The sequence below is a fragment of the Eulemur rufifrons genome, chromosome 1 (genome assembly GCF_041146395.1).
Source record: "Eulemur rufifrons isolate Redbay chromosome 1, OSU_ERuf_1, whole genome shotgun sequence".
NCBI lineage: Eukaryota > Metazoa > Chordata > Mammalia > Primates > Lemuridae > Eulemur > Eulemur rufifrons.
The window spans coordinates 101018749-101039904 of NC_090983.1; the positions used below are offsets into that span (position 1 = coordinate 101018749).

The window sequence follows — 21156 nt, forward strand, 5'->3', positions numbered from 1 at the left end:
GTCTCAAAAAACAAAAAAAAAGTGTAAAATTATAAAAGAAGACATAGAAACCAAAATAAAAGAATACACTGAGAAGAGAGGAACAGATTGATTTGGAAAAGATAAAATAAACATCACAAAATGATAGTTTCTGAAATTAAATGAAATTAAAACCTGTGTATAGGGCTGGGGAGTGCAAGCATGGGAGCGGGCAAGAGAATAACTACTAATGGGTACAAGTTGCTTTCTGGGGTGATGGAATGTTTTAAATTTAGATTGTTATGATGGTTGCACAACTGTGTATATATACTACACACCATTAATTTGTATAATTTAAACTTTGGGGTATGTAAATTATATTTCAATAAAGCTGTTAACAAAAACCCCTCAGTGGATACATTAAAAGGCAGAGTAGGCATAGCTGAAGAGAGACTTAGTGATTGAAAAGACAGACTCTGAGAAATCACTCAAAATACAGCACCAAGTGATAAAACAAAAGCAAAATATGGGAGGCTGAGACATGGAGGAGAGAAGAAGAAAGCCAAATACGGTATAGATCTAATAAAAATCAAGGAGAAAGAGAAAGAATGAGAAAAAAACTGCTTTAGTGGCAATGACTAAATTGTCCCAAATCATAAAAGACATGAATCCACAGATAGAGGCAGCACAGTAACTGTCAAATAGGATGAACAATCCAGGCCTGGTGCCATAGCTCACACCTGTAATCCTAGCACTCTGGGAGGCTGAGGTGGGAGGATCACTTCCGGTCAGGAGTTCAAGACCAGCCTGAGCAAGAGTGAGACCCCGTCTCCACTAAAAATGGAAAAAAATAGCTGGACGTAGCGGTGAATGCCTGTAGTCCCAGCTTGGGAGGCTGAGGCAGGAGGATTGCTTGAGCCCAGGAGTTTGAGCTTGCAGTGAGCTGTGATGATGCCACTGCACTCCAGCAGGAGCGACAGAGTGAGACTGTCTCAGGGGCTCTGGAGGGAAGAACCCATACCTAAACACCTTGTAATGAAATTGTGAAACACACATAAAGGGGAGAAAATTGTAAAAGTAACTAGAAACAGCAGATTATCAGTGTGTTGATAGCCTTTTTAAAAGCTAATGACTTTAAAGTTTTCAATTTTTACAATTTTTCCATCTTTTGTTTCTATCACTAAGTTTAAAAGTATTTTTTCAAATATCTTGTAACTTCCCTTTGTCTTTGAATATGGAGAAGTGTTAAACTCTGTAATTTTTTTTTTTAAGAGGGAAAATAGATTTATTGCTTTCAACTAAAAGAACACAACAGAAGCATCGTGTGTGAAACAAGGACAGCATCCTGGCTGTGGCTCAAGACTGTTGGGGCAGTGAGTAGCCCCTTTTCTTTATTACTACACTGTTTTTGTCAGCCTGGTACCCACCTATCCCAGCACAGCCAAGAAAGGGAACTCTGGGTCTGCTGCTCTTGCGGATCTATAGACCTTGAAATGGATAGTTCCAACCCATGTCTTAGTCTATTTCATGGGTTTTGCACAACTGTAAGTTAGACATTCAAAATGGCTTGGTCATGCCACTCGGTCATCCAAGGATGAGGTGGTAACATCAGTAACTGTTGTACTTTAGGCAGCATGGCAAGTCTGGGGTTAGCAGCTGTCAGTTTCAAGTGTGAATGCAATGTTGCATCATCAGCATCACATGAAGGCACAGATGAAGAGATGTGCAGGGCAAGGTATGGGGGGAAGGGGCGTGGAGCTTCCATGCCCTCCGTGAACGCGCTACCCTTCAGGAACCACCATGTGTTCAGCAATCCAGAAGCTCCTAAACTCTGTATTAACAAGGAGAATGCATTTAGGACATTAGTGGCCACAGGCTGGTGTTTATATGGCTCAGGAGACAGAAGTTGGTCTGAGTTTATAAGGCTATCCATCCATAAATCCACAAGTATTTCTGTGCCTGGCCCACATTTATTAGTAGTATTATAAAATATGAATATTGGAAGCCTTAAAAGGTGAAACACCTTGGTTTTTTTTGTTTTGTTTTTTTTTTTAGACAGTCTTACTCTGTTTCCCAAGCTGGAGTACAGTGGTGTGATCATAGCTCACTGTAATCTCGAACTCTATACCAAATTGGAACACAGAGATGATTAGCATTGTCCCTGCACAAGGATGACATGCAAATTCATGAAGCATTAATGAATAATTCTGCAGATTTTTTTTTTTTTTTAAGAGTCTTACTCTTGCCTGGGCAAGTGCTGTGGCATCAGCCTAACTCACAGCAACTTTAAAGTCCTAGGCTCAAGCGATCCTCCTGCCTCAGCTTCCCGAGTAGCTGGGACTACAGATGTGCACCACCATGCCTGGCTAATTTTTTCTATTTATAGTAGAGATGGGGTCTCGCTTTTGCTCAGGCTGGTCTCCAACTCCTGGGCTCAAGCAAGCCTCCCGCCTTGGCCTCTCAAGAGTGCTAGGATTACAGGCCTGAGCCATTGCTGCAGCTGGCAATTTTTCAGATTTTTTAAAAATTTATTTTGTCACTCCTCCCCCAGATGTTCTGCTGTTTCAATTCTGCAGATTTAAGGAGTAAGCAATTTGGTTTGTTTTCATAGTCTGATAGCATTATCAGTTGTTATGCTATCAAATTCTTGCACTAATTCCTACAAAGCAAGATGACTTATCATCTATCTATACGTGCTCATCTGCCTGATGTGTTAATAAAAAACATTTATTGGGACATAACATGTGACAGATACCTCCAGGCTCTTTAATAATTTCCTTGCTCGATCTTGTCAAAATATCTATGGGGTAGATACTATTATTATCCATATCTTACAACTAAGAAAACTGAGGAGGCTCAAAGACGTGATAATGCAAAAGGCTACAAAGATTATTTCCTCCCCACATCCATCAAGAATATTTGTTATTTTTACATCTATGAGATGGGACGTAGAAAACAAATGAATATTTATTATTTAGAAACCATGTGACTTTGGAAACTGAAAGAATTTATAAAAATAAGAATTTTTTATTTTTGCTTTAGCCAGTAGCAGACATAAAACTACCTTGACTTTTAAAGCCAACTTTGTTCTGCAGCTTTTTCCTTGGATCACATATTGATATACAGTCAACAAGTGCCCCAAAGAAGATCCCCCAAATTGTGAAGAATACAGGCATATTTCCCTTCAGAAAAATCAAAGCCAGATTGTTTGGCTATTCAAGAGTTTCCCCACCTAGCCTTAGATCAAGTGACTTCACTGTAGTGGCTCAAGAAAGGGCAGACTCCCTCCTTTCAAATTACCCCCAACATAGAACACCTGTTGCTAAGTAGCAAGCCAGAGGTTTAGACTGCATGCCCCACGAGAGGACCCTTTAAAAGTGTTCAGATCTTCAAGCATAGCCTATAAAGGAAACATCTTTTTTTTTCTTTTTTTTTTTCTGAGACAGAGTCTCACTCTGTTGCCCAGGCTAGAGTGCTTCCGTGTAAGCCTAGCTCACAGCAACCTCAAACTCCTGGGCTCAAGCGATACTCCTGCCTCAGCCTCCTAAGTAGCTGGGACTACAGGCATGCGCCACCATGCCCGGCTAATTTTTTTTTTATATATTTTTAGTTGTCTGGCTAATTTCTAATTTTTTTTTTTAGTAGAGACAGGGTCTCGCTTTTGCTGAGGCTGGTCTCTAATTCCTGACCTTGAGCGATCCTTCTGCCTCAGCCTCCCAGAATGCTAAGATTACGGACATGAGCCACCGTGCCGGCCAAAGCAAACATCTTAATTCAAAGGTGACATAATAAGTGGTTCAGGACCACTTACTTCAAATCCACATTCCACAAGCCCAAGAAAAAGGGCAAAGCAGCTGTCTACTACAGGCTATGGGTCCCACAAAATCAGCACAGTTGTTTCCAGGTGTAACTGCTTCCCCCCTGACTCTTGGTTAGGCACAATGATGCCAAGGCTCTCTCAGTCATTAACAACAACTCTCACCCTTTAAGAATTTCGGCCAGGCACAGTGGCTCATGCCTGTAATCCTAGCACTCTGGGAGGCCGAGGCGGGAGGATGGCTTGAGGTCAGGAGTTCGAGACCAGCCTGAGCAAGAGCGAGACCCCGTCTCTACTATAAATACAAACAAATTATATGGACAACTAAAAATATATATAGAAAAAATTAGCCGGGCATGGTTGCGCATGCCTATAGTCCCAGCTATTCGGGAGGCTGAGGCAGGAGGATGGCTTGAGCCCAGGAGTTTGAGGTAGCTGTGAGCTAGGCTGATGCCACGGCACTCTAGCCAGGGTGACAGAGTGAGACTCTGTCTTAAAAAAAAAAAAAAAAAAAGAAGAATTTCAAACAATGACACCGGTTTAATTCTTCCTTTGGGATCTAGGTAAGATTGTTCTTTCTGTACCTAAGTTTACTAAGTTCTGGTCTAGTTTCAAAAAGTATAAACACACTGAAATTAAAACATTAAGAATAAAAAATGATGCAGGGGCCAAAAACCACGAGATGAGGCAGTCAACAGTGTGGCTTATGCACCCCCTACCCTTTACCCTTCCCAGAGGCACATTCAGGAAGCCACAGGCAGCCACTGCACGGCTGCTCCAAGATTACATGTCATCATGGTCTAACAGTCATTCGAAACAGCAATGTAAGCCAACACCAGCTGGGATGTTTTCTCCAAAGAAGCCCAACTGTCTTCTGCAATAGAATTCCCGTGCAAGTCAGACACAGACCCTGGGAAGGTGGTGCTGTGCTGGGCACATGGTCCTCCCAAGCAGCAGAGTGACGTCTGGAGATTAATATTGAAAGCTGCGCTTTGTCTGGATATCATCAAGAATCTGCTGCAGCTCCTCGTCTTCAAACCGCCCCTCCAGGCTACAAGAAGAAAACCAAAACCAAAACAAAACAAAACAAGACAAAACAAAACAAAGAGTGACTTAGTGATTGGCAATTCCCCCACATTCTTCTTTGAGGCATGGTCATCTCTTCCCCACACCTCCGACATCTTTACCTTCCAACTGTGTTTTTTTTCTGCTTTTCCTTTTAAAAACATTACAAAATATTTCAAACACACAAAAGATATAAAAAATAGCTTTAACAGCCCTACTTGACTTAGGTTTCCTTAATAAGCGTAACAGGAATAACTGAGGGCTCTGTGTATGCTCTCCCAGTCCAGTACCTTCCCCTGCTACCCAGAAATAATTATTGATACTGTCCTAAATTTGGTATTTATCATTCCCATACACATTTTTACACTTATACATACATGTATCCATAAGTAACATATAGCACTGTTTTTAAACTTTATATAAGAAATGGCATCATATAGTAGGTATGCTTCTGCAACTTTTTTCCTCAAAAGTCATTTTGGCATGTGTTGATATTATTCCATGTTGTTCTTGCTTGTTAATTTTTTTCACTGCTGTACAATAAACACTGTATGGCCAAAAGAGCCTGGGGGAGGGGGAGGAGGACATAAAAAAAAACATCAACACTGTATGGCCATACAATGATTCATTTATCCATTCTCTTATTGACCTACAGACTGTTGTCAAATTTCTGCTGTCACCAACAATGCACCAATGAACACTGGAATACACATCTTCTTGTAAACCTGTGTGGGCTGCCTTTAGGACATGTACCTAGGAATGGATTTTTGGCTCATGGGGTGAATTCACCTTTAACTTTATTAGACATAGCCAAATTGCCCTAAAAATGATTGTACTACTTTGCACTCCTACCATCATTTTGAGTTCCAGCTGTTCCATAGTCTGGCTATCACTTGGCGTGGTATAAAACCATCAATCTCATACACTGTTAAAAAGGCACTCTCATTCAATACTGGCATTATCTACCCAAATTTTAAATACATACACCTTTCTACTGTAGCAATTATATGTGTAGGTATTTATCCAGTATACACAGAATTTATCACAATTGGTACTAACCTTGGGATCAGAGCCTTGGACTCCTCAGCAGTCTCTGGGCAAAGGTTGGCCAAACAGGCCAACTCAAACTTATGAAGCTTTTTCTGGAGTAGTAAGCTAATCATAGGGAGAGAAATAAAAACAAACTAAAAAAATCAGAGAATCATCAATAGGAAAAGTCGATCAAAGTAGCATTTCAAAATACCTCAAAGGGAGGACTTAAAGTGTTCCCAACACATAGAAATGATAAATACTCAAGGTGACAGATGCCCTTAATACCCTGACTTGATCATTAGATATTCTAAGCATGTAACAAAGTATCACATGTACCTCATAAATATGTACAAATATTATGTATCAACTTAAAAAATGTAGCTAGTAAGGAATAGAAAAAGTAGAGCATAATGCAATCTTTTGATTATAGTTATATTGGCTACAGAATCCCATTTTCAAATCACTTCCTATTTCTACCCCTGAAGAACAGGAAGCTCTAGCAAAAGCAAGCAAAGACAATGCAAGTGAGGAAAGCACAGGAAGGTGAAGCATCTGCCATCACAACTTGTGAAAAACCCCTATATAACTCACTCAGGTTGTGAAAGGACTACACAACCTTTCACCCAGGAGTTTATTTTGTTGCCCTCTGCTCTTCCTACTACTCTTCTTTGCTCCCTTCATTGTTAATTACATGTCAAACACACGATGCTAGATGTCCCCAAACTATTAGGTCTTTGGAAATGGAAGTAAATCTCTTTTAAATTTATCTAAAAATAAATACAGCATACCCTTTGTGTAAATCTATGTGTAAACTGCATCTTATTGTAAATGTTTTAAAAATGTCCAAATCCTATAAAAATATTATCAATACAAATACTATCTTGGATTTTTATGCATCTACCCCTTAAAACAGTACTCATCCATGGCAAATTTGTTTCCAGACATGACCGTTTTCTGTTAAGAAACAAAACATTTACAGTGCTTCTTATCATTCTGTTATAAGCATAACAGCAGCTACTGTAAAAATTTAGAAAATATAGAAAGACAGAAAAATAAGTTACCCAGATAACTACCTAAACAAAATCAATATTATCATGCTACGTTTTAGAATATAGAATTATACATTCTGTAACTTTTTGTCACTTAAGCTATTTTCATTTTGTTAATTAAAAAAGCCTATAGACTTAGTACATGAAAAGAGTTTCATAATGTAGTATATGCACGTATGTGGAGGGGTTTGCTATAAAATGAACAAATGCTTGTTTACAAATAATACCAAATTATCTTCTTGACTTTTAAAAAGAAAAACAAAAAAACAAAGAAACAAAACAAAACAAAAAAAATAGTACCAAAATGGTGAAAATAACCTGAAATTTGACGAAGAAATAATCAAATAACCAGTGTTAACATTTTTATGGAGACTCTCTCCCTCGTTTTGTATATACATTTTTAAACAAAAGGAATCATAACAAATATTATGTAACTGTTCCTTTTTTCACTCAACAATACACTTGCTGATTTCCATGGTTGTACATACATCTAACTCTACCTTGAACATAGCAATCCATTAAAATGTTGTACCATAATTTATGTATCATATTTCCACCTATTAAACATTTCGGTTGTTTCCAATTACTCAACTTTTACAAATAATGCTTTTTGAACACTATGAATGATTCTCTGCCCCAGTTCCTGACAAACAGCTCCTAAAACCTTGTGGACGGGGGCACTAGGAAAATCTTTTGTTCTACTATATTTGGTCTCTGGCTCCGGTTCCTAACTCAGAGCTCCTAAATACCCTGAAAGAGTCATAGAGAATCTTTTGTTTTAATGAGGTGACTCTTGGTGGGCTCCTGGATAATCTCTGGTTGGGGGCTGGTTGCCAGGGAAACCATCTGCGTAATTAGAGGGTAGGAACTTTCAGTCCCTCACCCCCAGGGAGGGGAGACAGTTTGAAGGTTGAGTTGATTGCCAATGCCAAATGGTTGTAATCAATCATGCCTATGTAATGAAGCCGCCATAAAAACCCCAAAAGGACAGAGTTCAGAGTTTCTGGTTGGTGAAGAACACACGTAAGTGCCAAGAGGTATCCTACCCTAATACCATCTTGCCCTATGTATCTCTTCATCTGGTTAATCTGCATCCTTTAAAAATATCCTTTGTAGGCCGGGCGTGGTGGCTCACGCCTGTAATCCTAGCACTCTGGGAGGCCGAGGTGGGCAGATCGTTTGAGCTCAGGAGTTCGAGACCAGCCTGAGCAAGAGCGAGACCCCGTTTCTACTAAAAATAGAAAGAAATTATATGGACAGCTAAAAATATATATATAGAAAAAATTAGCCGGGCATGGTGGTGCATGCCTGTAGTCCCAGCTACTCGGGAGGCTGAGACAGGAGGATCGCTTGAGCTCAGGAGTTTGAGGTTGCTGTGAGCTAGGCTGATGCCACGGCACTCACTCTAGCCTGGGCAACAGAGTGAGACTCTGTCTCAAAAAAAAAAAAAAAAAAAAATATCCTTTGTAATAAATGGGTAAATATAAGTAAAGTGTTTCCCTCAGTTCTCTGACCCACTCTAGCAAATTAAGCTAACTCAGGGAGGGGGTCATGGGAGCCCCAATTTATAGCCAACCAGTCACAGGTACAGGTCACAACCTTGATTTGCAATTGGCATGTGAAGTGGTGAGGGGGCACTTTTATGTAATTGAGTACCTAATGTGGGACTTACAGGACACCCAGCTTGTGTCACTGGAGAACTGCTTGGTATGTGGAGAATTCCCCCCCAACATCTGGTGTCAGAAGTGTTCTAATGTTCCATATCACTGCAGCATGACTAAGTTAACAATAAATAGTCTGAACTGGAAGGAGGATATTGAATGTTTCCAACACAAAGAAATGACAAATGTTCGAGATGATAGATATGCTAATTACACTGATTAGTATACATCGTAAGCATCAAAACATCACTGTGTACTCCACAAATACGTACAAGTATATGTCAATCAAAAAATTTTAAACAGGCCAGGGGTGGTGGCTCACACCTGTAATCCTAGCACTCTGGGAGGCCGAGGCGGGGGGATCGCTTGAGCTCAGCAGTTCGAGACCAGCCTGAGCAAGAGCGAGACCCCGTCTCTACTAAAAAAAAACAAAACAAAAAAAAAAAAAAGATATCCCTGTCTTGAAAGTTTTGGAAATCCAGTGCCAGCCTGTGCTCTAAAAGGGCTTTTTACCAATATACTTTTCCACCAACAATGAATAAAAGAGTTGTTCCCCAACTTGTTACACTGGGTTTCCCATTCTTTTTAATCTTTCTAAATCTACTTGGGTATCTTACCATGTCTTTGATTTTCTTGAGGATGAACATTACTTCATGAGAATCAGCTTGCCATTTGAAGTTCTAATGTGAATTAAGCCTTTAGAGACTATTCCATTTTGTACAAACTTTAGACTTTTTTTTTTTTTTGAGACAGAATCTCACTCTGTTGCCCAGGCTAGATAGAGTGCCATGGTGTCTGCCTAGCTCACAGCAACCTCAAACTCCTAGGCTCAAGCAATCCTACTGCCTCAGCCTCCCGAGTAACTGGGACTACTGGCATGTGCCACCATGCCCAGCTAATTTTTTGTATATATGTATACATATATATATATATATATATATATATTTTTTTTTTTTTTTTTTTAAGTTGTCCAGCTAATTTCTATTTTATTAAGTAGAGATGGGGTCTTGCTCTTGCTCAGGCTGGTCTCGAACTCCTGAGCTCGAACCATCCTCCCGCCTCAGCCTCCCAGAGTGCTAGGATTACGAGCGTGAGCCACCGTACCCAGCCATGTTCAGGCTGGTCTTGAACTCCTGGCCTCAAGCAATCTTCCTGCCTCTTCTGCCTCTGAAAGTGCTAGGATTACAGGCGTGAGCCACCGCACCCAGCCAGACTATGTGTTTTGTTTTTTTTTTTTTTTACAATGGTGCCCTCTGTGAACATGCCTTCAGGAACCTACATGTGTTCAGTAATCCAGAAGCTCCTAAACTCTGTATTAACAAAGAGAATGCATTTAGGACATTAGTTACTTTGTGAGAAGATAACAGATTTGCAATGTAAAAAGGAGAGCTAAAGGAAATTTTGGCCTCATAGATAATTCTAAAATTTTCAACAAAGACATTATTTTACTTATATGAAATTCACAGATGATGCCTGGGGGAAGAGGGTGAGAGGAGATAGTGTTCTCTATGCAGTTGTTGTCCAACAGTTTAAATTAATAAAAATGTTTAACACTCACCTCCGAACACTGGCAATGGTCTCTCTGTTTTTGAAACGACTAAAACGGGATGTGTAGTTTAATGTTTTCATGAAGACCTCCGAGAGTTCCTGTTCATCCTCCGCACTCTCATTCTGTTGCTTTCGATGCTCCAGGAGCATATGAACTTCTGAATTTAGAAGTGTTTCAGCTGTTTCAAACTCTATTTGTGAGAAGCATAAATGTCAACTGAAAATATTCCTTCAAAAGTCTGCTTCTAAATGTCCATTTTGCATTTGAACATGTCTCTGCCCCTGCAGAAATCAGGGGCTTCCTACTCCACATTTTTACTTTCATCCACACTCGTGTATCACAAGATACAGGAGAATAGATGAGATAGACGGTTTCTGACACCAAAGAACCTGACCTAGACATGCTATTAAATAATGACGCATCATTATCCTAATTAGGCCAGACACTGATTTCAAAAGGAGCACATCGCAAGAACCCATCTTTACTAAAAAAATAGAAAGAAAGAATCTGGACAACTAAAAATATATAGAAAAAATTAGCTGGGCATGGTGGCGCATGCCTGCAGTCCCAGCTACTCGGGAGGCTGAGGCAGTAGAATTGCTTGAGCCCAGGAGTTTGAGGTTGCTGTGAGCGAGGCTGACGCCACGGCACTCTAGCCCGGGCAACAGAGCGAGACTCTGTCTCAAAAACAAACAAAAAAAAAAGGAGCACATCGACAATAACTTCCCTCTAGCCTGCCTGAGCTCATAATCTTTATATTCCCATAATGCTAATATCATACTCTCAACTTTAAGAATTATTACATGTTACATAGGGTCAAGTGTCTAATAATGTACCCCAAATTCTATTTTTGTACCTGCACAAATCTACTATAAGCAATCTTTTAAAAATTAGGGTTGAAAGAGAGAAAGAGGCCGGGGGCAGTGGCTGACGCTTGTAATCCTAGCACTCTGGGAGACCGAGGCAGGAGCATCGCTTGAGGTCAGGAGTTCGAGACCAGCTTGAGCAAGAGCCCCTTCTCTACTAAAAATAGAAAGAAATGATTTGGACAGCTAAAAATATATATAGAAAAACAAAAATTAGCTGGGCATGGTGGTGCATGCCTGTAGTCCCAGCTACTCGGGAGGCTGAGGGAGAAGGATCGCTTGAGCCCAGGAGTTTGAGGTTGCTGTGAGCCAGGCTGATGCCACGGCACTCTAGCCCGGGCAACAGAGCGAGACTCTGTCTCAAAAAAAAAAAAAAAGAGAGAGAGAGAGAAAGAAATTATGGCTCCTTTCTGTAATATATAGCAACCTTTTCCTGTATTTTCAGCATAACACTATTAAAAATGCAACTATTCCCTTAGGAAAATCATTTTCTCCCTTATGCTCCTATAGGATCATATGTTGCTAATATTTATCTCAAAGTATTAGAGCTGGTTTTTATCTGCCTTTCCCCTATCAGTGAATTCCCCTAGACGAGGAACTATTTGTAAACACGAATTCACGTTTATTTCACAATGAAGAGGAAGCAACGTGAGGAAAAGCCAAAATGACTTGTAATTTCACATTTACATGTGCTATGGGTCTGTTTACTATTGATGAAATCACTAACACCTCCATCAGAGTAACGCCTTCCCACTTCTCCAGCTAGGTGACAAGAGCTTTACTCTCCTTTCACAACGGGGACAGTTTACATGGTGCATCAGAAGGTAACAGTATTTTTATCTGAAATGTACTACTGAATATAATAGGCAACCAAAAGCCATTTTCTACCGGAGGGCAATAGAGTTTGAACAAGAAGAACCTCAAAGCACCCACAATTCTTTTCCATTCCATTAGCCTATAATACGGATACACCACACTGAGTGTCTACTGTATACCAAGAACTTTACTTCTTTTCATCTTTAACTCTCTGAGGTAGTATAAGTATAGATGAAGAAACTACTGTCTCACAGAAATGAGCAAAGAAGGTGCCATTCCAGCCTGAGCAAGAGCGAGACCCCATCTCTACTAAAAATAGAAAGAAATTATATGGACAGCTAAAAATATATATATAGAAAAAATTAGCCGGGCATGGTGGTGCATGCCTGTAGTCCCAGCTACTCGGGAGGCTGAGACAGGAGGATCCCTTGAGCTCAGGAGTTTGAGGTTGCTGTGAGCTAGGCTGACGCCACGGCACTCACTCTAGCCTGGGCAACAGAGTGAGACTCTGTCTCAAAAAAAAAAAAAAAAAAAAAAGAAGGTGCCATTAAGTATCAGGACTGACACCAAAGCTCTGAAGAAACAATAACAAGTGATGTAAGGCCATAAAAAGAAAAAATAGAGGAAGAAGCATCTAATTAGCTGGCCAGTCTCAGTCTGAGGCTACAGCATTAATACGGCTTTAGAAAATGGGAATTAAGAGTCTAAACAGTCAGACACGGTGGCTCATCTCTGTAATCCCAGAGCTTTGGGAGTCTGAGGTGGGAGGATCACTTGAGGCCAGGAGTTCAAGACCAGCCAGGTACTATGATGAAACCTTGTCTCTACAAAAGCTTAAAAACTTAGCCAGGCATGGTGGCATATGGCTGTAGTCCCAGCGACTCAGAGGTCTGAGGCCAGAGGATTGCCTGAGCTCAGGAGTTTGAGGCTGGAGTGAGCTACGATGGTGCCACTGTACTCCAGCCTCAAGGACAGAGCGAAATCCTGACTCAAAAAAAAAAAAAAAAAAAGAAGGCTAAACATGTATTACTAATAGTAAGAATCACACAACATTTACTAGTAAGTAAAACTATCACCACTAAGTTTGTCATAGCTACTGATGCTCCTAAGACTCCTGGAGAAATCAGCCAAAGTGAGAGATGATCCCCTTTCTAAACTAAATTTACTCATCAAATGTAATGTGATGGAACTTTTAGGACACCAGGAAACTAGTCACCTGTCCCTATTACCTGTAAGGGCAATGCCCAAGTACTACTTATATATTACTTTCCCCTCCTTTCAGCCAAGGAAAGGTGTCATTCAGAGGGCCTAGGAAAGGGGTGCCTGAGAGCCAGCACGGAGCCTTTCGAAGGCATCTCCAGGATTCAGCACCAACAAACAGGCGTGGTGGGCGAGTGAGAGGCTCAGACACTTTTCTAGAACTATGGAGAGGAGGGACCCAAGACCTCCTCCTATGGCTAATCCCAACAAACATTTTCTAGGTGAAGTCATACATACGCACAATTTATTTGGATTCAAAAGGAAGTAGATCAGGAGATCTGCATGTTATCCCCCCTTGTGCAGATATTTTAAGAACAATTGCCACAATTTATTAATCCTGTTCCTAAGAAGGAAAAGCAATTCCTTAGCCAGTATCCCACATGGGAATTTTCTTGAGGATCCTTCATTACAACCATTAATAATTATTTTATGAGAAGAGTGGCATTTTCAGATGGTCTTTTTTCTTTTTTTTAAGAGGTTTTGCACTGTCACCCAGGCTGGAGTGCAGCGGTGAGATCATAGCTCACCATAGCCTTGAACTCCTAGGCTCAGCAATCTTCCCACCTCAGCCTCCCAGGTAGCTGGGGACTACAGGCCCACGCTACCATGCCCGACTCAATGGTCTTCTTATACTGCACATTTTCCTCTCTATCACAAAATGGTTTGGAGGATCTTTTTAGGTAGGGGAAGGAGTGACTGGGATTATATAATCCTTTTTGGGAAAAAGAGATTACTTCCTAACTTCTTCAATATGGCTGCTGTTAATTGGCATCAATAGATGAAGGACACATTTTATTTCTGGACAAATATGCTCATGAAAACTACCATTAAAGACACTCTTTCCTCATCTTGTCAGTACTTACTATTGTTTCTATGTATCTGTATGTATTCTAAAATACATAATAAATAAATTTTTCATTTTGATATTTGTTAATGGAAAAAAACTCCAAAGTCTGTAAAATAATTTAAAGAGATTGATTCTAAGTCAAACATGTGTGACTGCAGCCTGGGAAGCCACACCAAAGAAGTCTCGAGCAAGTGGTCCCACCCCTTTGTTTTGTCTGTTTTTATACATTTTAGGGAGATAGGAACTGCAGATAAAATCCTAAATCAATAAATGGAAGACGTACATTAGTTTGGCCTGAAAAGGTGGGAGATCTCAAAGTGGGGGCTTACAGTTTATAGGTAGGTTCAAAGAGTCTTTGATTTGTAATTGGTTAAAGAAATAAAGCTTTGTCTAAAGGCTTGGAATGTTTTAGGATAAGGAAGTCTGTTAATCGGAGACAAGCCACATGGTCAAGAACTCAGTTTTAAGGATTTTCTAGGGGACCCTTGGCCAAGAAGAGGTCTGCATAGTTGGAGGCAGGGGTTGGGGGATCTCAGGATTTTATTTTAGTTCAGGTATCTTTATTTCATAGACGGAAGCATTTCAGTTTTATTTTTAACTTCTTAATCACTTCTCTTCTACCTCCAATTGAACTCACCCGGCAGGGGTGGGGAATCTGTGGCCTTCTGGATCCTCCAGTTCCTTTTGACTGAATCCACATTTCACAGAACAAATCCTTTTAATAAAGGAATTTGTTCGGTGAAGTTTGGATTTGGTTGAGGGACCGCACTTGGGGATCTGGAGGACCACATTGTGCCCTTGAGGCCGCAGGTTCCCCACCCCTGTATGGCTTTGCTTTACACAATAAACATTTTATATGCATGTATCAGCAGAGAAGTTAAAAACATGGCTCACACCTGTAATCCTAGCACTCTGGAAGGCTGAGCCATCAGGATCGCTTGACCCCAGGAGTCTGAGTGAGCTATGACAACACTTCACTCTAGCCTGGGCAACAGAGCAAGACCATGTCTCAGAAAAAAAAAAAAAAAAATAGATATTCAGAAGTCTGACACTGTTACTTGATAGAACTAAGATCTAATTATAGTCATCACTTGGTATACTGTATAATTGGTTCCAGGACCCTTGCCTATACCAAAAGGTTGAGCATACCCAAGTCCCACAATCAGCCCTGTGGAACCCATATATGAAAAGGTGGCCTTCTTTATACTCAGGTTTTGCATCCTGACCTGAGTTTGACTGCATAACAACAATAACAAAAATAAAATGCAACCCAGTATAAGTGGACCAGCGCAGTTGAAACCTGTGTTGTTAAAGGGTCAAATGTAAACCAGATTCAAGAAAATCTTCATGTGTATCAGATGCTACCTGATTTTATTAAAACAAATATTTTCAGAGTGTAAAAAAGCCCACTAAATAAAAAGTACCTAGGCAAAACCCAAGTATAAAAAACTGACTTAATTTATCATGACATTAAGAAAACCATCTCGTTTTTAGTTATTATATCTCAAAGAAGAAACATATTTCCATTATGCGAAAAACTTCCATAAATCTGTCCTATGTAAACATTTGACCCTCATTCTATGAAATAAAAAAATGGCAGCAGGCCACTAGTCCCAGATATGAGGGAGGCTGAGGTGGGAGGATCGCTTGAGCCCAGGAGTTGGAGGCTGCAGTGAGCTATGATGATGCCACTGCACTTTAAGCCAGGCAACAGAGTGAGGACTTGTCTCCAAAAATAAATAAATAAGTAATTAATTTAAAAAATTAGCCAAGCGTGGTGGTGTGCACCTGTAGTCCCAGCTACTGGGGAGGCTGAGTCACGAGGATCACTTGAGACCAGGATTTGAGGCTGCTGTGAGCTATGATGATGCCACTGCACTCCAGGCTGGGTGACAAAGCAAGACTCTATCTCTTAAAAATAAATAAATAGTTGTATACAATATATAGTCAAATTCTTTAAATGCTGTAGGATTTCTACAGCATAATCTCATTTTTGTGGGTAAAATGTATGTGCACACACATATATTTCTAAATAAGCATAGGATTAGTTCAGAAGGATAAGCATTAAACTGTTTACAGTAGTTTCCTCTGGGTGAAAAGGGTGTGTGCAGTTTCACTTTTTACTGTACATCTAATAATTTTTAAAACAGAAGGACATTAAGGTTTCCTCTGTTTACTTTGCGTTTTTCAATAGCTGTAATACATAAGACTTTTAAATCTTTTTTTTTTTTTTTCCGAGACAGAGACTTGCTCTGTTGCCCAGGCTAGAGTGTAGTGCCATCATCATAGCTCACTGCAGTCTCAAACTCCTGGGTTCCAGCGATCCTCCTGCCTCAGCCTCCCCAGTAGCTGGGACTACAGTACAGGCCTGTGCCATCATGCCCACTAATTTTTTTTATTTTTGAGTAGAGTCAGGGTCTCACTATGTTGCTTAGGCTGGTCTCAAACTCCTGGCCTCAAGCAACCCTCTGGTTTCGGCCTCCCAAAGTATTAGGATTACAAGCGTGAGCCCTCTCAGGGAAATATTTTAAAATCTTACGAGTCCTACTTAATTGTGGTCTCTAAATTACAAATGAAATACATTCCACTGCGGAGAGGAAGTACCCTGACAGTGAAGTGTGCTTTACTTGCTACCATCTGATAAAGATGATCTCTTTGACCAAACTCTAGCCAGGCTCTTCTGAGCCCTCTTTTAGACTAAGCCTCAACTTGGTCCATAAAGACTGGAACAAACACTAACATGGTTTCTAAAGCTCAGGATCTCGTCTCTAGGAAGGCCCTCCCCGTCCCACTTAAAAAGGCATGCCTGAGAAAACTCAAGGCTGCCAAAATAATTTACTGCTTGTTTCAGCCAACACCTTAAGATAAGGCCCCTATCTCTCAATCTCTGTGGAAGGGTAAGAGTCTGACTCCGACAGACACCCCAGTCAACAAACCAAGGTGGGTGTCACATGGACCAACAGCCCCCCTTTCCCGCTTTTTGTAATTTCTTATTTTCCCGACTCTTCTGAGCCCTTGCTCACCCTCTCCCTACTCCTTCACAGTTTACCTTCAAAACACCCAGAGGTTCTGTACAAATCTAAGTTGAATTCAGTTCACTCTGGAATAGTGCAACATTATATTATTGATTATAATCTGTCCTTACCACTTTAACTAGTGTAAGGCTTTGTTTTATCTTGGACGCATTCCTGTAGAACTTCGCGGCTTGTTATCACATAAACTGCTTAAAAGAGGTAGCAAGAGATCGTCCAGGAGGCAGGATGGAGTTGGGGACCGAGGTTTCCAGCGATGGGGGCGTGGAATTAAGTCGGCCCTGTCCCCAAGGCACTGAGCAGGCGACGCCAGGATCTGCCGAAGCCCAGCTGCGCCTTCCCAGGTCCGCGTCCCCTCTCCTCCCTGCCCCACGCTGCCCGCTGCGGCCAGGCCTTGGGCGAGGCGCGGATAACGCCCGACTTGCTGCGACCACGAGAGAAGGCGGGAGAAGTCTGGCAGCCCCAGACCCACCTTTGGGAAAGATAAGCTGTGAAGCGTCCTCCTCCACGTCGCCAGCCCGCGGATCGCTGCCACCAGCCGCCATGGTTGCGCCGCGCGCCGCCGCTGCCACCGCCGGAAGCGGAAACGGGGAGCCGACGGCGCCGGAAGGGGCGTGGCCTGCCTCGGAGCAGAGCCGAGGATGCCGCGGACGGAGACTGAGGTCCCGCGGGAGCGACTACCTGGCCAGGGGTGTAGGGGCCTGAGGGCTCCCGGGCCGCCGAGGGATGTCCTGCGTAGGCTCGCGTTGGAGGAATCCGCGCTCCTTCTCTTCTCCAGCACGCCCTTGCCTTTTCTCTAACAAAAGAAAATAAAATTGAGATATCTTTGATTTATAAATATAATAATTTTTGCAAAATTAATTTCTCTGTATCTGTATTTCCCGAAGAAACGTATTGGGTAAAATAATAGAATATATAGTATTGGCAGAATTTGTTACTATTTCAAAGTGTTTTCCTGCACAGTTTGAGTTGCAGGACAGATGTCTTTTTTTCTTTCTTTTGAGACAGAGTCTCACTCTGTTACCCTGGCTAGAGTGCAGTGGCATCATCATAGCTCACAGCAACCTCAAACTCCTGGGTTCCAGCGATCCTCCTGCCTTAGCCTCCCCAGTAGCTGGGACTACAGTACAGGCCTGTGCCACTAGGCCCACTAATTTTTTTTATTTTTGAGTAGAGTCAGGGTCTCACTATGTTGCTTAGACTGGTCTCAAACTCCTGGCCTCAAGCAGTCCTCCTGCCTTGGCCTCCCAGAGTGCTAGGTTTACAGGCATGAGCCACCGCACCTGGCCAGGACAGATGTCTTGAGAAGGAGTCCGTGGTCCTACATCAGCAGGATGGTCCAAGTGGGCCTGGAACTCAGTGCGGGACTCTTCTTCCATCTGTTCACCCCACAGGCCTTTACAGAGCACCTACTATTTGCTGGACCCAAAGACCAGGTGGATAAGCAACACTTTTTATCTTCTGTACACACTTGGTAAGAGACAAGTCAAGAGATGAAGAGAGAAGAAAGAATAACAAATAATGCCTACAGTGATATTTCACAGGCTGATGTTTTCACAACATTTTCATGCAGGAAGTCATTATAAACACTTACGTGCAAGGTCCTGGGGTTAAAAAGATGAGTCAGGGCCAAGCATGGTGGCTAATGCCTGTAATCCTAGCACTCTGGTAGGCCGAGGTGGGAGGACCACTTGAGGTCAGGAGTTGGAGACCAGCCTGAGCAAGAGTGAGACCCCTGTCTCTACTAAAAATAAGAAAGAAATTAGCCGGACAACTAAAAATAGAAAAAATTAGCCAGGTGTGGTGGTGCACAGCTGTAGTCCCAGCTACTCAGGAGGCTGAGGCAGTAGGATCACTTGGGTCCAGGAGTTTGAGGTTGCTGTGAGCTATGATGATGCCACTGCACTTTAGCCAGGGTGACAGAGCAAGACTCTATCTCAAAAAAAATTAATTAATTAATTAAAAATAAATAAATAAATAAAAGGATGAGTCAGGTATAGATCTATCCCCATAACGAGTTCACCAAGAGTAGTTGTTGCAAGAGCTGGCAAATTGTCTGAGAGAAAGAAAGTCAAACAAAGTAGAGAGAAGGGTTACTTCTAGTTGGGGTAGGTGAGCCTGCCTCAGGAGGATCTGGGGAGAACTGCACTGGTATAGCTTCTTAACGTGGAGTCAGATGGAAAGAAAACATCAAATACATTAAGAGGAATATTCATTCTTAAAGGTAAATTCATATTTCATTGTCCTTAAATGTCATTTTCATTCTTGGGAAATAAAGGAAAGTACAGTAATTAATACAGGTCTTACGTAAACATGGAACGGTTTTTGCCAAAATTCACTTTTTATTAATACTATTATATAATTTTTTCAATCAAAAGAAAAATTTCCACTTTTATAACCTGTCAGAGTGCTTCTCAAAGAACTTCTTGCAGGCTTAATCACTCATGTGTTCTACCTAGACGTAAGTGTTCTGCCTCTAAAATAGAATGTGACACATTTCCCTGTCCTCTATATACTCAAAGTTAATATACAGAATCTCACAATTTAAGGTAGTCTCCCACAAATTAAAAACATTGTTTAACCAGGTGAGGTGGCGCTGGCCTGTAGCGCCAGCTACTTGGGAGGCTCTGGCTAGAGAATCACTTGAGCCCAAGAATTCAAAGCTGCAGTGAGCTATTATTAAGCTGCGGCTCTCCAGCCTGGGTGGCAGAGCAAGACCCTCTTAAAAAAAAAAAAAAAAAAAAAAATTGCGCTTGCTGCTGGAAGTCTGGTGGTAAATACTACAAAGAAAGCCAAAGAAATAAACTGGTAACAGTTGATTGTGTACTACTCACATATAACCCTCTCCCTTATGCCATTAATACAATCTCTAGAGATACAAAGGGATGGAGTCTCTGGGGGTTTTGTGTGCTTCTGCAACAAGCCTTTGACATCCAGGTGTGGAAACCTCCAGAAGGCTGTCCTGGAAGTCCTGGACTTTAAGGCCTGTCTAGCCTGTGGCAGTGCCACCTCCTGAGAGGGCTTATCTGCCTGTCCCTGAGAAGCCCTCACTCCTCAAGGTCATGCCCTGCTTACGTCAGCACCTACCTCTTTCAGGAAGCCTGCCCCAACTTAAAGGGCTGAGCGCCGCCATCTTTTGCGTGCCAGTGAAGCTTAAGTTTATAGAGGGTTGTGTTCCCTGGCACACCCAGCACTGGATGACAGTCCAGAGGACCACAGCCTTCCAGCTATTGCACCATGTCCTGGGACCTGGGCAAAGCATTTCCAACGGGCTACCTTGGAGATTCAGTCCTGTCACAAAGCAGGAAATTAGGTTCAGAGTAGCAAGTAATACTTTGCCTCACAAATGGCAGGACCGGGATTTGAGCTTAGGCCCAGAGGATTGTCAGCCCGTGAAGATTTCAGTTGTCAGCTGCTCTGAGTTAGTTCTTTGGTTGGGAGCCAGGGTGCAATCAAAGAATGGCCATAGTAGGGTTAGGGGCAGGGTCTCTGATTGGCAGCAGGGACTTGAGTGACTGACAGGTGAACTTGAAGCCTTTCTCTTGCTGTGTTTCCCTTGGAGTTTTGAAATTGGAGGGGTCACTTGTTTTTCAATGTGCCATGGCATATAGAATCTGTGTGAGTAGAAACAGAGTGAGTAAGCAGCAGGAAGGGACCCTAGAACCCTTGTCTGAGCTTCATTTTCCAGTGAGGAAAACTGAGACTCAGCAGGGACAAGACTTGCATTACGTTCCTCAGAACACTGCTATGGTACAGTATTGGTGCAGAGTGAAGCCCTTTAACCAGTCCATTGAATAGTATTTCAAGGTCAGACATCCAAGCCAGGGTTAGACCCTAGATTGATCTGGAAGCAGCTTTAGAGCACCTTCCCTACTCCCACCCCCACTCAAATTAGCACCACTGATCTAATCCGATGGCTCATTTCACATCTCAGAAGTTAATAGGGATGGCAAAAATGGCAAATACTGTTGTATTTATTTTTATCACCAACCCCCATCCGCCCCCAAATCAGCATCAGCACTAAGGAATTCCATGCTGTTTCCAGGCACTATTAGAGATAATATGAAATGTAATCTCTAGAACATTAATTTCTTGAACAAAAAATTCCTCTACACACATATTACTGAAGGCTGTAAATGTTTAACCAGCTGCTTGTAGTGTATTTTCAAAATTACCTAACCCTGACATGTTTATCTGTAGCCAT

General features: G+C 41.7%; 1 protein-coding gene and 1 non-coding gene across 2 annotated transcripts; one reads left to right on the forward strand and one right to left on the reverse strand.

The window, feature by feature from the left end:
* Positions 1-2059: 2059 nt before the first annotated feature.
* LOC138387930 (U6 spliceosomal RNA) lies at positions 2060-2164 on the forward strand. The gene has a single exon (XR_011234014.1). It is a non-coding gene; the product is annotated as a U6 spliceosomal RNA (small nuclear RNA).
* Positions 2165-3013: 849 nt separating this feature from the next.
* POLR2D (RNA polymerase II subunit D) lies at positions 3014-17505 on the reverse strand. Its single transcript, XM_069464603.1, has 4 exons — positions 17425-17505; positions 10141-10321; positions 5900-5995; positions 3014-4826 (listed from the first exon to the last, which is right to left on the reverse strand). Exons 1-4 carry the CDS (start codon positions 17495-17497, stop codon positions 4748-4750), a joined length of 429 nt encoding a protein of 142 aa, XP_069320704.1. The 5' UTR covers positions 17498-17505; the 3' UTR covers positions 3014-4747.
* Between the last annotated feature and the right edge of the window lie 3651 nt (positions 17506-21156).

What these genes read in the sequence shown, in the direction of transcription:
- POLR2D (XM_069464603.1), bottom strand. Translation starts at nt 17,497, where the DNA reads ATGGCGGCTGGTGGCAGCGATCCGCGGGCTGGCGACGTGGAGGAGGAC. An exon ending in ACCATTGCCAGTGTTCGGAG is followed by an intron (nt 5,996 to 10,140) that starts GTGAGTGTTAAA and finishes CCCTATGATTAG; the next exon opens with CTTACTACTCCAGAAAAAGC. An exon ending in TCCAAGGCTCTGATCCCAAG is followed by an intron (nt 4,827 to 5,899) that starts GTTAGTACCAAT and finishes TTCTTCTTGTAG; the next exon opens with CCTGGAGGGGCGGTTTGAAG.